The 18,078-nt window shown below is 40.8% G+C and overlaps 1 protein-coding gene across 4 annotated transcripts in view; it reads right to left on the bottom strand.

The window, feature by feature from the left end:
- Positions 1-4,095: 4,095 nt before the first annotated feature.
- GPCPD1 (glycerophosphocholine phosphodiesterase 1) overlaps positions 4,096-18,078 on the bottom strand; it is a 36,025-nt gene continuing 22,042 nt past the window's right edge. For all 4 annotated transcript variants that reach the window (XM_085897632.1, XM_085897633.1, XM_085897635.1 and 1 more), the window contains 8 exons: positions 17,230-17,307; positions 16,153-16,192; positions 14,597-14,655; positions 13,386-13,451; positions 12,748-12,890; positions 7,758-7,893; positions 6,807-6,967; positions 4,096-6,562 (listed from right to left, as the gene is read on the bottom strand). In XM_085897632.1, coding sequence (XP_085753758.1) covers positions 6,511-6,562; positions 6,807-6,967; positions 7,758-7,893; positions 12,748-12,890; positions 13,386-13,451; positions 14,597-14,655; positions 16,153-16,192; positions 17,230-17,307 — 735 coding nt within the window. In that variant the 3' untranslated portion in view covers positions 4,096-6,510. The remainder of the gene's footprint in view (positions 6,563-6,806; positions 6,968-7,757; positions 7,894-12,747; positions 12,891-13,385; positions 13,452-14,596; positions 14,656-16,152; positions 16,193-17,229; positions 17,308-18,078) is intronic.

The following is an 18,078-nucleotide window of genomic DNA, read 5'->3' as shown; positions in this document are numbered from 1 at the left end:
ATACCAAAGGACATGAGACATTAACATAATCACCCTGTACAAGACCAAAGGTGACAGAAGCGAATGCAACAATTACTGGGGAATATCTTTGAGTATTGTTGGAAAGCTCTTCGCACACGGTCTTGAACAGGCTACAGAAACTTGCTGACAGGGTGTACCCAGTCACAGTGCGGCTTTAGAGTAGAAAGGTCCATAATCAACATGATATTCTTATTGAGTCCGCTACAAGAGACATGCTGAGAACCAAAGAAGCCACTCGACATTGCCTTTATTAACCTCAATAAGGCATTGTGAGCAGAGATGGACTGTTCCAAGATCCTGGCTAAGATTAGTTGCCTGCCAAAGCTTCTCAGCTTGGTCCAGTCATTCCATGCAGATGTGAAAGGAACAGTACAGAATGATGGTTCATCATCTGAGACCTTCGACATCTGCAGTGGAGTCAAACAGGGGTGTGTTTTCACTCCCACTTTATTTGGGATCTTCTTTGCACTGTACTTTCCTGCTGAACCATGCCTTTGGATGCACTTTGAAGATAATTATCCAAGACCAATACAAATCGTATGACAATACTCTTCAGGTACTTACCCTACAGAGTGAGTCAATGACGCAATGAAATATGTTCCAAATTTGCAAAGTCAGTGTGTAACAGATTCCTACAATGGTTGTCACCAAAGCAGTCTGAGCGATGGCAACTAAGCCATAGTGACAAGTACAGGGAAATCAGATGCAGAACCAAAAGATGTTGTGGAAGTTCACTGCCTTATCTCTGAATCTGAATGACTCATGAGAACTATTTTTGTGCATTCCCATTGTTATGTATGACAAGAATTACATTGAATATTGCTTCAAACTATTGTTTCACTCATTGTATTTTATTGTAAATATTTTTGCAATTGGCTGATGGCCACGATGAAATTTATCAATATAGCCATTTCAATTTCAATACTCACCGGGCCTTTTCAGAAATACCCGCCTCCCTTTAGGGATCACCTCCTCACCCTCCATCTTTCAGTGCAGTATGGACACCCTGCGGCAGGGCATTCTACACGTTAGTGTCTGTATTGATGACATAATTTTAGTGGAGACTGAGGCAGATCACGTGAAAAATCTGGATGCAGTGCACCAGAGACTGTCAGGTGTGGTAATGTGTACAAAAGAAAATAATGTTTTCAAGCCAACGAGGTGGAATATCTGGGCTACGGGATTGATGCAGAGGGGCTGTACCCCGTAGTTAGCAAGGATTGAGCAGTGTTGGAAGCTCCAGTTCCCAGAAATGTATCAAAACTGAAATCTTACCTGGGGCTCTTGAATTATGATGGGTGGTTTCTATAAAATCCGTCAACACTACTTGCATCACTCCATGCTATGCCAACAAAGGCCACTTGGAATTCGAGACCAGAGCAAGATTATCCCTGTAAGGCTTCAAAATTTAATTTCTTCCAAGTTTCTTGTGCATTATGAGGCAAAGAAAGATCTATTACTTGCATGTGATGCCTCACTATATGACGGTGGAGCAGTATTGTCTCATTGTATGGCAAATGGAACAGAAAAGCCCATCACTTTGGCTTCACGTAGCCTGTCATCAGCTGAGAAAAGCAATACCATCAGCTTTAGAAAGTACGCCTGGAAGTGGTTTTTAGGGGTAAAGAAATTCGACTCGTATCTTTTCGGTCACCAATGACCATAAACGACTGCAGACCTTATGCAGTGTTACCAAAGGAGTGTCTGTATTTGCTTCTTTGAGGATACAACACTGGGCACCAATTCCACTAATTCTGGCAGCTTACGATTACACGTTCACGTAGAAACCAGGCAAGGATATGGGGTATGCTGATCCCTCGAGTTGCTTGCCTTTATGGGACAGCCCAAAATTTGTACCCACTCCAGTGGATTCTGTGCTCCAAATATAATTCCTACATTGATCACCAGTAATGGCTGAAGTGATTCTTCAGTGGACAGATCATGACCATATTCTGCCATGTGTGCGCCACAGAATAACCAATGGTTGGACTGACTCGACATATCCAAAGCTCTAAATTTATTCACTGTGCAAATCTGAACTGAGCATTCAAGATGATGTGATCTTGTGCGGTGTAGGGTCGTCGTGCTCCCATTAGAGGGAACTAGAGTGCTAGAAATGCTCCGTGAGACACACCCAGGAAGGGTGGGAATGAAGGTGTTTGTGCGGAGCTATGGTTTGGAGACGAATCTCGATTTAGATACCGAGGGTACAGTTATTAACTGCACCATTTGTCAGGCGAATGCAAAGTTGCCAGAATCATCACCAATGGATCCTTGGGAATGTCCCTAGAAACTTTGAGAGCATATACACATAGACTTTGCTGGGCCATTTTAGGCAAAATGTTCCCGGTCATTACTGATGCCCATTCTACGTGGATGAACGTGCACCCCATGCCAACCTTATCGGAGGCAACCATCAGCAAACTAAGGACATTTGCTACACATAGCTTACCCATGACTCTAGTGTCTGGTAATGGCCTGTCATTCACCAGTGAAGAATTTCAAAAGTTTGTGGATGCCAATGGAATCTCCCACCTTACCATCCAGGGTCCAATGGGTTTGCTGAACATTGAGAGCAAATATTCAAGGGGGGGGGGGGACAAAGCTCAAACAGAGTAGTATCGAGTCGAAAGTGGCACGATTTTTTTTTCAAATACCATGTAATATCCCACTCGACAACTGGGAGGGCACCATCAGAGCTTTTGATGGGAAGGAAGCCGAAGACCCACCTTTTTTTTCCACTATCCATGACATTCATACATTGCAACTGAAAATAACAGAGCATTCACCAGCCTCCTCTTGGTTTGTACTGTCACATCTTCAACATGGAAGAAAAGACGTCCAAGACATTCGGATTCCTCGTGAATTCTCTATTAAACCACAACGGTAAAACCTCTCCAAAACAACCCTGCCGGGAAACCACGTTAAACCAAAGGTAGAGCTTATTCACATGTATTATGAAACCAAAGGTAAAATGATGCCGCCACACTACTCCGCCTCCCAATGCATTAATTGAATGGAAGGTACACACAAAATACAATATGGTGTCAGGGTTCAGAGATGTAGACCGTTCAAGTAAAAAATAAAAATATCAAAAAAAAGTCACAGCAAAGACATACGAGTATATGTATAAGCAAAATGTGCTCATCAAGATTGTGCTGATGATACTTATGTGTACACGATGCCCAGAGAAAGTCGTATACGATGGAAAGGCTATTGTTGTAGTCGGTGTCAACCCATTGGTCAGTGGGAGGGTCAGTTCTGGTGCTTTTTTTTTGTATGCAATGTTGACGCTCATCTAAGAGCTAATACACAAAACACACAACAAAGGGAGCAAGAGACGGCAAGGGGGGGGGGGGGTAGGGAAGCACAAAACAGTGGGGAACAGAGACATTAGGAGATCTGTGGAAGGGAGAGGGATGGGGTGGGGAACATGGGGAAATACAAGATGGACATTACAGGGACTTTCAGGAAGGAAAGCAGGTAATTTGAAGGAGGTGGGTTTGGGGTGGATTAACAGGGGTAGAAAAGATTGAGGTTTTGAATGGGGGAAGATAAGAGATGGTGGTGAACAGCTGTTTTGAAGACCTGGGGGTAAGAGTGGGATTGAAGAGAGTGTGGGAGTTTGTTGTAAAGGCAGGGAGGTAAAAAAAAAAAAACAGAAAAAAAAGAAGAGGAATGTACGAGTCAAGGTGAGCAGTGATTCTTGATCTTGGTAGTTTCACCAGAAAGTGAAAACTTTGTTTCACAAGAAGACAGACAATAAATACTTTACTGATCCTTTTACTATACGAGTCAGTCCTGGCCATCTATATTCTCAGATCTGAACGAACAACTTCATTACAAAGAACCTAAAATGCACGTGCTGTGTCGGGAGAGATAATCATTTGCACGAACTTCGGTCGAAGATGTATACAAAGGTCAAGGCCAAGCTGGCGTGAATGAGCATGACAGTGAGAATGTTCTTTTCCCAGAGAAAGTAAAAGATTGGGTTCAAGACTAGTTAATCCATTCATGTTATAAAATATTCCTGGATATTGGATGTATAGCTTGAGTGTTTTGACACGACTTCAATTTCATTTTCAAGATCTTTATTTCCTTCACTCATATAAATTGGTAAAGATTAAAATGAACAAGTCTGAAGATGACGATGGTTCACTAGCGGTATTTGACGATGTAGATTGTTTCAGAAGTCAAGGATGAGACAATGTGATAATGTTTCACCAAGTTATAAAAATGATCAACAGGATGTGGCACGAGTGACAGGTTATGAGCTGCAAAATGTCGAAAACCCGGTTTCGTTCAACAACTTTAAAAATTTGACCTTTGCAGAACCTTTAAAGGTCAGAAAACAATGTTGTGGACATTAAAATAAGGAAACAGGATACGTGCTATAGCTTAATGGAGTTAGTTCGACGAAGAAGGTCAAAAACCCGGTTCGATTCCCACAACTTTGAAAATTTGGCCTTTGTGAACTTTAAAGGTCAAAGGTCAAGGATTATGACCTTTGGTGCAAAACTTCCTCTGGAACATTCCAGGAACAATATAACGTCATATAGGCTATATGGCATTTCACACTCCTCGGATTATCCATACTTTGATGAAATCAGCGTAAAAACAAACTTGAAGGGGGCGCCACGGGCAAGGTGTTCGAGATAGAGCAAAATGGTTTCAAGACTTTAGGTGGGGAATGACCTCAAGATTATGCATAAAAAAAATATTGTCATCCGAGCTCTCAAAGTTTGGGCGGTTGTATGATTTTAAGTCAAAATTCGAAATTTTCCAAGATCGTGACCTTGTGACCTTGAGTTGAAAATGAAAAAAAATCGAGCTCCGTGGGGCTATGCAGGTACCATTGGGCTAACCAAATACCAAAACCCCTGCCAGATTCGACAAACCGCTCGGAGAAGATGGATTTTTATGTCAAAATCGCAATTTTCTAAGTTCGTGGCCTTGACCTTGGAACAAAAATGAAAACTCAAGCTCCGTGAGGCTATGCAGGTGCCATTGGGCTAACCAAATACCGAAAACCCCTGCCAGATTCGACAAACCCCCTAGGAGAAGATGCAAATTGAAATCGGCTACCCCCTAAAAACACAATTCGCAATTTTCTAAGTTCGTGACCTTGTGGCCTTGACCTTTGGACAAAAATGAAAAAAAAAATCGAGCTCTGTGGGGCTATGCAGGTGCCATTGGGCTAACCAAATACCGAAACCTCTGCCAGATTCGACAAACCCCTCGGAGAAGAAAAATGTGAAAATTCGCAATTTTAAGTTCGTGACCTTGTGACCTTGACCTTGGGACGAAAATGAAAAAAAAAATCGAGCTCCGTGGGGCTATGCAGGTGCCATTGGGCTAACCAAATACCGAAAACCCCTGCCAGATTCGACAAACCCCTCGGAGAAGATGGATTTTCATGTCAAAATCGCAATTTTCTAAGTTTGTGACGTTGTGACCTTGACTTTGGGACGAAAATGAAAAAAAAAATCGAGCTCCGTGGGGCTATGCAGGTGCCATTGGGCTAACCAAATACCGAAAACCCCTGCCAGATTCGGCAAACCCCCTTGGAGAAGATGCAAATTGAAATCGGCTACCTCCTGAAAACACAATTCGCAATTTTCTAAGTTTGTGAGCTTGTGGCCTTGACCTTGGGACAAAAATGAAAAATCGAGCTCTGTGGGGCTATGCAGGTGCCATTGAGCTAACCAATTACCAAAACCCGTCAGTTTCGACAAACCCCCTAGGAGAAAATGCAAATTGAAATCGGCTACCCCCTAAAAACACGTTTTTTGGGCGTGGCTCCGCCCATAATGGGCACACCACGCCCATTTTCAGGAAAACACAACTAGATCATGATGTAAACCTCCCACCAAAATTTTGTCAGGATCGGATCAAAACCCATGGAGCTATGCTCGGGACAGAGAGACAGACATACAGACAGACAGACATACACACAACAATAACGAACATAGTGGTCACTTATTTTTTTCATGAAAATATTTTTTCGTGAACCAATAGTTCCAAAGGGACAGATGCTTGTCTCCTGAGGGAGGGCTGTTGTAGTCGGGCTGCATTAGGTGATGAGGGGTCTTATGGGTCTCAAAGGCTTTATTGACTGACAATGTTATGGCTTTCACAACTCTTCTAGACTTCGTCATTGACGAGCTAAAAAATGAATTACACTGTTCAGGTGATACCATCTGATATAAACTTGGTTATAATGAACATGCAGATATCTGGATGTGTTTATACACTCAATTTTCATCTGTTTTGATTGGATATACTCAATCAAAGATATATTAAACCACAAATTTTACATTTCAGCAACAAGGCTTTCGTTAGACTCAAAATTCTCCACAACATTTGGACTCCCGACGAGTAACTAGTATCAACAAGCATCTCAAATGAACAAACTTAGTGCCAAGATACTTTATCCACAATAACATTGTGAAAAATCAAATGAAGTTATCAAACACTTCCTTTGGATACCTAGCTCTGGATGCCCAATTGCTTCCGCTCCAGCAGTGAATACTCATAAATCCTGAAATGAAGGCCAGCGATTTGGTTAACATTCAACATATCCCAGATGAGTTCAGTTATAGTATCAAGTATCATTTAATGGCGATTAAAGTCTAATGATTGAGCCTGTGCACACATCAAATTGGACAGGAACATTGGCACACAAGCAACAAATCATACCTTCCCATTTGTAAAAATGCAATATATGGACAAGCTCCTCCATGAGCCTTTGGTTGAGGAAAAAAAAATCCAAGGGTGATACTCACTTGTCATACACAAAACCATGCACACCCTCCCTCTGCAGAATATTTTGGTTATCCAGGTTATTTGTGTCTTTTCCCCAGCAGAAGATGAGAAGTCCCAAAGTTCTGGCTTTCTTTATGTATTCAGGTTTCCTGAGAAGATCTTCAGTGTGAAAATTAACACCCTGGACACACCAAGCATCGAAAGAAAGAAAGGTTAAGGATACCGTTGCTTTGGTTCCTCTTAACATTTGGAAACACACTGTTTTACACTTAGCTGTTCCAAAAGAAACACACTGTTCCAAAAGAAATGTGATCCATTTTCAGGAATAGCAACGCTCCATCTGAAAGTACGTTACTGTGGTGGGTTCTTCCAACGAGTAGCACGATCAGCATCTCTTGGTTGGAGGCCAAATCTGTCAGCTTTCAAACAACACAGGTAGATCGATAGATATAATTTTCTATCATTCCACCCACCTCTTCCTCCTCCTATCCAACCATCCATCCATCCCCAGCTCAAACGACGCTTCCCCACCCCCACCTTGAGGTCCCATGCGCTCTTACAAGAACTCTCATCTGGTTACCCTCTGCAAGGCTAAACTGAATGCTCACTTTCCATCCTTGATCCCACTTTGCTATAGTCTGTGCAACTGTCTGAGTCTGAGGACTCATGCTCTTCCCTTCCACTTTTTCCAAGACTGATTGCCCAACACCACCTCATGACTTCTCCTACACTCTCTTGATATTTAGTACTGCTGCTACCACCCACACCCCCACATGCTTTTTTCCCCTCACTGCACTCCCCTTCTCATATTGCAAGGTATCTATGTGTTTTCCAATTTTTTGTTTACGTACTCTGCTCTGCCTGTCAATCTGATTAAGTAAAGTTACATTTTTATTTATTTATCGTCCTTGGAGCTAATGAAATGACAATAAAAAAAAACTAAACCATGTGAGATAGGTAGAGTGGATTACCAGGAGGTTGTGCGATTGGGCAAAGTGCATGGCAATATCGCTACTGCGGTTACGGATGTCCATCAACTCGTCATACACATCGGTGGTACCCTGAGTCAAAAACAACACCGGGAATCTGTTCTGTTTCCGTCGTATACTGGAAGACAACGAGATGAAAATCAAAGCAGTTACAACAGGGAAAGTTGCACAACAGGGAAGTGTATATTCAATTTTGAGCTCAAACAAATCAAAGCATTCCCTCGAAACATCTAGACAAGCATTTATGAGTGCCGACAAAGTTGACCCTCACCATTTATAATACCAACCAACTAGAGTGCGTCTGTCAGTGGCTCTGTCAGTGTCCCGGGTTTTTTTTCTTTAAAGGTTGGAGTCATCGATTCTCCACGAAATCATACAGCAAGTAAAACTGGTCACTTACACTACTTTACTGCACAATTCGATGATACACAATATCGATTATACATGAAAGCATTCAGCAATTAAAACACGACTTTACTATACGCTCAAATTGGCTGGAGTCAAATTGGAAAGGAGCTTCCAATAATGAAGGATCATAAAGGATGTATGAATATGACAATTGTAATCAATAATATGTAAAAATAAATAAATAGGACCACTGAACCTGTAGCTTATCTGGGCCCTGGTCTAATGTTGTAACCCAAATTTGGTACCATTCTGATTGGTGGGTCTGGAGAGGAAGGTTTTTGAAGGAATTTACATGATTTTCACAAACATTTACGAAGTCTGCCATTTTGACACACTTCCGGTCATGTGATCGGCATGACCTCCGCAATTTAACATTCCTACCCTGGCCTCCTGTTGTAACCAAAATTTGGTAGCATTCTGACTGGTGGGTCTGGAGAAGTAGATTTAAAAAAGGAATTAATGTCATTTTCCAAAAAGTTGACCAAGTCGGCCATATGCAATAAAGTGGCTTCACAATATACGAACTGGTTATACTGTTGAAAAATTTCCTTCCAGAAGTTACAAAATAGTTTTTGAAGACCACTTCAACCCTCAATATCTTCAAACAGAGCAACAAAGACAGGATGATGTAGTATTAGGATGCGACATTAAAAAAAATACATTGGGAGAAGATGTGTATCCAAGTATTTTCAACATAAAGCTCTGGAAACTTACAAGAGCTGTTAAAACGTGAAATGAAAAAGGTAAACAATGTCATGGCAGGTGTTTTCTTGGACATTCTGTGCAAACCTGGGTAGCATCAATGTAAAAGAAATGGAACAATACCTGTTCTGCAAAGTAGAAGGTGCCAATTCGTCCGACCCCTTCCACATCAAGAAATTAATGAAAATAGTCTGAACCAAAACGTATGGGTCAACCATATTCGAAACTCCAAGAACTGAAGTTACACAAGAACAGTCGTTTTCGTTCTATTTATCATTTAGTAAATCCCAGTTCTGACAACACGAGTTCCCATGCTGTAGGCATTTCATCACAATGTCTACATTTGCATCAGTACAAGCCTTCATTGCCTACGTTCTCCTCCACACTGCCACTGTCATTTTGTTCTTCCAAAGTAAATGCAATTTGAACATTCTTTAGCTCTGCTTCTGTTACATATGGTTCTATTCCAGCAAAAAGGTCCATTTCTACGGTGATGCATGTTCCAATATGGTAGTTCAGTAAGTCGACTGGCACTGTGACGTCAATTCTACAAGCACTTCCGCCGGTAAACGTTATGCAGCATCTCCGAAACTGGATTTTTTTTTGTTGTCATATTCTGTTCGACTCAATGCATTGCCGAAAATCTGTACATGTTTGGATAAAATATAATTAAATATCCGATTACGTCAGTATTTATTGCTGGGTTTGCAGATGACAATAAACTTGATTATCTACAAACATCCTTGCAAATCGATTTGAAAGTGCATTCTCCTCACAGCTTTGTCCTACTTGTGATGTAGGTACAATCTCCACCATAGTTCTTACATCAATTCAAATGATCATAACCTCATATGCAGCATGTGGCTGGAGATTGTATCATTGCTGAGAGCACGGCTGTGCCGCCGTTTCCAGTAAGCTGGTACTCATTTTGCCGACCTCGGATGGATGACAGGCTGAGTCAACCAGTCTGTGTTATTTAATGTCACGACACGACTTCCACATATGTTTTGCAGCACTTAGATAAGAAAACTTCCTCATATGTTCAATTACATTATTGATTGATTTTAGTTCTGCTTGCAACACTACTTCATCACAAAAATGATATTTGAAACTTGTTAAACTCGGTCTTGACGGATTGATATGTAGCTGGCTGTTGGACTTTTTTTGGAAAGGCCGCAGGTAATTAAAATTGGCTTGGTTGGTTCAAAATCTATCACCTTGAATATAGGTAAGCCCCAGGGTTGTGTTCTTTCTCCCTTATTATCCCACCCCCTCCCAGAGGGAGGGAGCGGGATATTGTAATCATCCGATTTGTTTGTCTGTTTGTTTGTCTGTCTGTCTGTCTGTCTGTAACTTTACGGCAAAACGGCTTAAGCAAACACTATCAAATTTAATCCACAGGTGGGAAATGAACCTTGGACGACCCCATTAACATTTGGGTCCAATTGGATCAAAGGTCAAGGTCAAGATCATGAAAAGATCAAAATAGTTTTTCGCTCATAACTTCGTCAAAAATGATCTGATTTACTTCAAACTAAGCTTATAGTGAACCTTATTCTATTTGTCACTTATAATCCTACCCATTCCTATAGTGAAAAATGTATATTTGTGAAGATCGGTAGGGTCCGAAGTTTTGGGGGTCATGGTCATCGGTCAAAATTACAAATTTTCCATTAAAACTAAAACATGGTTACGAAAATACAACTTTACGGGAAAACGGCGGGCTCAAACACTGTCAAATTGTATCCAAAGGTGGGTAATCAACCTCGGACGACCCCATGAACTTTTGGGTCCAATTAGGTCAAAGGTCAAAATCTTTTTTCGCTCATAACTTCGTCAAAAATGATCCGATTTACTTCAAACTAAGCTTAGAGTGAACCTTATTCCATTTGTCACTTACTAGTACGTGCCCGTAAAAAAAAATTAATAAATAAATATTCAAACCGCGAGCAACAAACAACAACCATGCAGGCCGTTTCTTCGCTCTCGAGTGCCCGTACGTGCGTGACCTGGAAGTTAGAATATTATTCGCAGTTACGATTATTCGCAATTTAGTTTTAATACCCAATTATTCAATTAGCGCCAACGTATTTTACCTTTTCGCAATGTCATGGCAAGGAAAAACAAAAAGAGAAGAGAGAGAAAAAAATTTACTTCCTGGTTCGGAGCATACCAGCACTCTGATGTTACCGAAATTTATACACCGTCTAATATGAAAACGATCATAACTTGGGGCATTGTGTTTATCTATAAATGCGCAAAAGAAATCGAGAAATTATTAGAATACACGAAGTCATCATTAACCGGAAGTCCGTACGTTGTAACCCGTAATGGATCCGGAAGTCCGTACGTTGTAACCCGTAATGGCGAACGCGGCTGAGCTTCCCTTTCCCATCGACCACGCCCACGCAACAACGTGTCTATCATTGGTTTGGTAAATAAATGGCCATAACTTGGGAAGCACTTGTCCGATTAATATCAAACCTTGAAAAGGCACATCCTCAGGTCCCCAGCAATATACCTGGCAAGTTTAAATTAGATCGGACCAGCGGTTGTCGAGAAGGTCACAGACACACACACACACACACACACACACACACACACACACACACACACACACACACACACACACACACACACACACACACACACACACCTGGAATTATAGATAGATAATCCTAACAATCCTATAGTGAAAATAACTTTATGCCTGAAATGGGCGGGATTTGTTGTGCCTGGCACCACTTGTTAGACTTGCTTTTCATGCACAACTATAAATCGTCTTTTAGCAATTGCTTAATTATGAAATTTTCTGATACCACCATTGCTGGCCTTATTGACACGAGTGAGGATAACTGTCAGAAACAAGTGGAAATTATAGTTGACTGGTGTTCTCAAAATAATCTGGAGTTAAATGTTATGAAAACTAATAAACTTATTGTGGACTTTCAGCAAAATGGTTCTGAAATCCAACCACTTTTCTGAGATGGGAATAGAGCTGCAATTGTTGAAACTTTTAAATTCCTTGGAATTTGCATTTCGCCGGATTTGAAACGGTCCGTCCGTATTGATCATTGTGTTAAGAAAGTGCAGCAGCGTTTGTTTTTGAGACGCATAAAGAGTTTCGACGTTGATCATTTACCGTTGGTCAAGTTATCTCGGGAAGTGGTGGAGACCGTCTTGACGCTCTCTATCACTGGTATGGGATGGTAATGCCATGGTGCACAATAAACATGATTGACTTGTGAGTGACAAAAATTATGGGGAAAATAAATAAATAAATAAATAAAAATGATTGACAAAATTGTGCAGACTGCACAGCAGATAGTCGGTGGGGGACTGCTAAATGTGCTGTCCTTGTACAACAGTTAGATAACTGGCTGAGCTGATGGTATAATTCGGGACCAATGTAACCTGGAAAATCTGTTTTATGAGTTTCTTCCTTCTGGGAAGCGTTTTCGCTGTATTGGGACCCGGTCTAAATGTTTCCTCAATCCTTTATATTCAATGGCATTACGTATGATGAATGGAAAATGAATGAATGATTTATTTGTATTAGTACTTGCATTTTCATTTCTGTTGTTGGTAATTATTAATGGTAAGAACCTTTTTTTTCTGGTGCAAAGATTAAAACAAATTTCATTGTATATTTTATACGTACGAGAATAAACTTGATTTGATTTGATTGATTTGGGTTTAATTGTATTCCAACAGTGCATTTTTTTGTAGATGGAAAGATGAAAAAAAAAATTAATGGAAATTATTAGACGTGTTCATTTTTTTTTTTTTTAACTCGAGTCTAGTTTCCCTTTTTAAAGAATGCAGGTGAGAAACAGGATCTTACCAATGAACCTAGACTTACACGGTGCAGATGTCTGGATCAAAGCAGGAGAAGATGATCCGCCGTTGACAAGCATGTGTGAAAACACAGTGCAGGATAACATCTATAAACTCGTTCATGTCGAAGAACAATTCGGAGCCAAAAGCAAAATCCCAGCTTCCATCCTGGAAACATAAGGGTAATGACAATTTTGGAGATTTTGGAGATGGCAGTGATATATTAACTATCGGTGTTGGAAGTCATAATAGCTTAACCAAGCAATACACAAAAAGTAAGTAAATAAGTAGCCATAGTAAATCAAAAGAGGTTGGCCCATTTTAGCATTCCCATCTGAACTCATGGCTCATGATGCGTGAATGCCAGGTTCAAATCCCAAATGATTTTTCGACCTTTTCATCATCTACAACCGTCCTTGTAAATCGATTTTAAAGTGCATTCTCCTTACATTTTTGTCATACTTGTGATTCATGTACAAGCTTCACCATGGTTCTTACATCGATTCAAATAATCATCATTTCGTATGCAGCCTGTGGCTGCTGGTTGTATCATTGCTGGGGCTCAAACTCAAGACCCTCAGATCATCTTGAGCCAACATAGATTCAAATTTTTTGGTACATACCTTTATATATATATAATATAAAAGTGAAATGAACACTCACTTTCGACTGCAAAGGCCACTTTATCTCAAGAAAAAATCCAACATGCCCTGGAACCACCTGCAGGACCTGCGGCAAAGATAACATGAGAGTGTGAGGAACAAAAGAACCAAACAATCAAATAAGACCATTTATAAATGTGTTTCATTCACTCTCCTGGAGTTAGAGTGAACTTCTTACCAATCTATGTGATCAGTTATCATCTTTGACAAGACCCTTGAAAGGATAATTGTGGTACATCAAAAACGGAAGGAAACGAGGTAAATAATTAATAATGGTTACTGTATTAACAGAAAGAAATCTTTTCATTTGAACCATTTGGTGCTCTTGTTCCCAATTTAAATATGAAATATTCTACTTCGAGTTTCCAGCAGTCATTTGTTTTCCAGAGTGAGCAGGAAATGCAGTAGATTATGTTTGCGGTAGTACGGGTGAAATGATCGGTAATGGTGATGGTGTCATTTGATCCTAGAATTGATGCAGAGTCGAATAAACGACGAGAGTAGCAACGGCTGTGCGAGCACCTGAAGGGTCCCAGGAGGAGATTGGAAGGTAATGTGCCTTTAACCAGAAAATTCTGTAAAGTTTTGTCACGTTTGAATGAATGCTCACAGCGTACACACTTCTGTCAAATAGCCACTGCTCATCCTCCTGATGTCATTGACAAGATCAGTGATGTAATGAACCTGATAGTTCAATAAATTTCCTTTCATTTCAAGTTCTGTCTTGCTCCAAAAACGTGCAAGTCCTGAAATATCAGCGCTTCCGTAAGTTTTTCACGGTGGATAACCTGAAGTGTTCCATTCTCCTTAAAAAAAAAAAAAAACTTTTGTGCTGCCAATGCAGACTACTCATTCTGTGCTGGAATTAGCAACTACTTATTATCACAATGAGACAAAAGATTGAGGAGGCACCTTTCAACTTCTCATGGTTAAATAATGGCCTTCAACAAGGATGATACTAATGCTTGTGAAACACATCCAAATATACTTTTTAACAAAAGGTTAGGGTCAGCACAAGTCCGATAGATCCCGAGGATCAACATGCGAGGCATTATCATCACAAATCCAAACACTTTAATCAGGAAAATTGTCATGAAAAAAAAGAAAAAGAAAACAGATATTTAAAATGGCATTAAGCCAGGCCTGAAAGTGACCACAAACAATAATGAGCGTGTTATAGAGCTATACTAAAATAACTTTACAACAAACAACCTTTTCGAGTGGTGGAAAGAACAGAGACTCTTCGTCATCAAAAGAATCATCAGCTGTATCTGGAAAACAAAAATGACAATACATTAATCAGAGAGGTAGACTAATCAGAGAACAATACATGAATCAGAGAACCGCAGTCAAGTTTCTCGAGGTTCAAGAGAGAGGTTCTCGAGGTTTTCTCTCAGGAGAGACCATACCTGCACCAGGCTGAACAGTTTACGTTTTGTATCCCGCTGATAGGTCGGATCTCTATCCGGACCTGAATGAAAATGTAATGTGCTTGCTCTCGTCACCAACACAACTTATCCACCAAATTTTGTCATAATCCGTCCACAATTTTTGGAAATATCAATACAGTATATCATGCTCCATGTTGTTTTTGGCCCCATCTTTCAATGGTGAAGAATCACAAAGAAAATTAAAAAAAATTATCAGATCTGGATGTTCACTGAAATCAAATAAATTTGTCCTTTTCACACACCCAACTTGTCCACCAAATTTTGTCTGAATCCGTCCACAACTTTTTGAGATATCCTGCTAACAGACAAATAGACAGACAGTGGTGAAAAAAATAACATCTGTGCACCTTCCGTGGCGGAGGTAAAAAGAGCACTCAAGTCTTGACCTGGGCAGATTTCACAAAAGGATAAAGGTATAACGCACGTCATGTAGCATCAGCAAATGTACATTTCCAATGTACGAGAGAAAAGGGTGGAGTAGAAGATGGGAATGAAGGATATATATATACTGTATATGTCTTAAAGTATACTTCATGGTGTAGTTTCGGCTGGTAGGATGGCCTTGATGTAAGCACACTCGCCTCTGTGCTGTATAGCCTGGGTTTGGATCTCCGAGCAGCTGTTAAACTTTCATCCTGGTGCTTCGAAGGCGGGACGAGTCATCGATGAGTGTGCCATCGGATCAACATAAAGCCAAAGGACCTGTCTACTAGCATGGGGACCATTGGTAGACGTAAAGATCCCATGGTGTCTCGCAAAGAAGAGGCAAGTCATCGCCACAACCCTGAACAAATTCCAAATTCCTGCCAGTCAAGCGTCAGGACCGGTACCTTCATTTGGTGGATACTGAACAAACATGTGGCTTCTTAGTTAAGAAGTGTAACAGTGGCTTTGAGCATGAGGAGCCAAAAGGCACTGGTCATGTGATGATGCACATATCTCCATATTAACACCACAACTTAGATGTTCTCAAATGATTACAGGCCGTGAGAGGAGTCACAAAAGCCAAAGGCAAATGGGGAGCTTCTCATACAGATCAATGGCCATGGCAGAGTCCTGGTACTCGATTCCTGTCACCAGCCTCGACTCTCAACGTCGCATGCACCCATTACGGAAAAGTCCCTAAATGTCCATTACGGAAAAGTCCCTAAATGTCCATTACGGAAAAGTCCCTAAATGTCCATTACGGAAAAGAAAAGTCCCTGGCTCATGTCTGGTCTTGGCATGGAAGTGGTTTGAAGAACATGCAGCAAAGCTGATGATTGAACACAATAAAGAAAAAAAGCATGTAAGCCAGGGCCTCAAGTACATACTCACCAACACTCTTGTTTTCAGGCACAGGAACTCCATGAGCAATCTGAAAAATCAGGAAACAACATGGAAATTCTCAGGCAACTGGACAATAACAAAAACCTACGTAACCTCCTCTCGGCAACCAACCTCACCCTCTCCACCCTTTGACATGCCGTCACAGCAGCAGAGCAAAAAATAAACATGCTGCCAAAGCATATTCAGATCCAATCATCGTTCACAAGGATCTGGTGCTGCCAGTACTCGTATTCTGACTGAAGAAGCAGTTTCTTGGCTAGGGCTATATTGGATGGTTTGCCATTGCCTTCCCAGCAGTAGTTGGGGCAGGAATTTGTAATTTGTTCAGGGTGCCGGCGATAACTCACCGATACTTCATGAAGGACACTGTGGGATCTTTAAGGTCCACCAACTAATGTCGGCAAATGGGGCCAGTTTAACGGCCAGCCGAGGGATGGCACAGACAGAAATTAATCACCCTGTCTGTGCAACATCGGGATGACAGTTTATAGCCGGGTCGGGATTCAAACCCAGGCTAGACAGCTTGGAGACCATCCTGTCAGCCCCGGTGCCAGCATGGTGTAGTATTTATCGGGTTCTCTAGCTTCATAAAGGGTATTATTAAATTTAGTGCCACATTACAGGAGTACAGTGTGCTAGCTTTTCACAGTGAACATTTGTTACTGCAATGAGGACACCGTCATGGCACGTACACAGTTCTGTGCAGCGAGGACGTTGGTTGATACTATTTGCACCGACTCCCTTGGTATTTCCCACTTAAGGACATTTTTAATTTCTTGCCACGAGTTGACAAATCAGCAGCATATCAATGGCACTGTGTTGTCTCTTCTGTGCTCTCAGCATGTGTTGAGTTGATAAAGTACACAGTAGTTTTCCTTTATCAAGTTATCAGGAAAGGTTACAGTGACCTGTGGTGTACATGTGAACTTGTGAGAGCAAGTTAGAGTGAAATATTAAGAAGTTCAACATGTCACCAAGATCATGCATTGGGAGATGGGTGGGGGTGAAAGACAGCAATTAACAGGAACATTACCAAGGATAATAGGAACTGAAAACGAAACTTACTTGCAGTGTGTGAAGCGTATCCAAGGTTAATTCTTTAAGTGCAATGTTGTGTACATTGTACATTCCTTCTTCATGTCTCTGTATATACAATGCAAGCACAGAAAACGATATAAATTGAGAGAGATATAAATAAAAGGCAGCTTTGAATAACTTTTTCAGTCTATAGCGAGATGTTCCATTAAATATCTTGTATATAAAAACTGATCCTGCTTTGAAATGGATTTTGAGCAAGAAGGAAGAGTCACGAATCACGGGTCTCTCTCATGATGGAGGAAATCTCATGGATAATTGGCCTCTCTTTGCTCTCCCCGCCTACTCCCCCCAAAACATTTGTAACTAGAACAGCACTCGGTAGAGCGCATACCTCTGCCAGGCTGAAGAGTTGTTTTGTATCCCACTGACAGGCCGGATCTGGATCCGGACCTGAACCAAAATGGCTTGTTCTCCCTTACCGAACCAACTCATCCACCTACCTTTGCCACAAGTCGTCCACAACTTAAATATCATGTTACCCACCAACGAATGGAGTAAGGGATCATTTGTCAGGGATGAATATATTGTTTTTGGCCTCATCTCTGAATGGTAAAGAATCACTTTTTAAAAAATATTATAATAATAATAATAAAAAAGGTATATATTTTTGGATCTGGAATCTGATCTTCAGCAAAAATGAATCAATTCTTCTTTGTCACACACCCAATCTGTCCACCAAGTTTCGTCCGAATCCGTCCATGACTTTTTTGAGATATCGTGCTATATATCGTTTTGGCCTGATCCCTCAAAAGTGAAGCATCACTTGAAAAAAATTTTAGTATCCAGATCCAAATCTTTACCAAAATCTAGTTATTT

This window comes from Eptatretus burgeri, chromosome 10 (genome assembly GCF_056783735.1).
Source record: "Eptatretus burgeri isolate ZD-2024b chromosome 10, Ebu_testis_v1, whole genome shotgun sequence".
In the NCBI taxonomy this organism is placed as follows: Eukaryota; Metazoa; Chordata; class Myxini; order Myxiniformes; family Myxinidae; genus Eptatretus; species Eptatretus burgeri.
The sequence above is the reverse complement of the archived record's forward strand: the minus strand, read 5'-3'. Positions and strand labels throughout refer to the sequence as shown.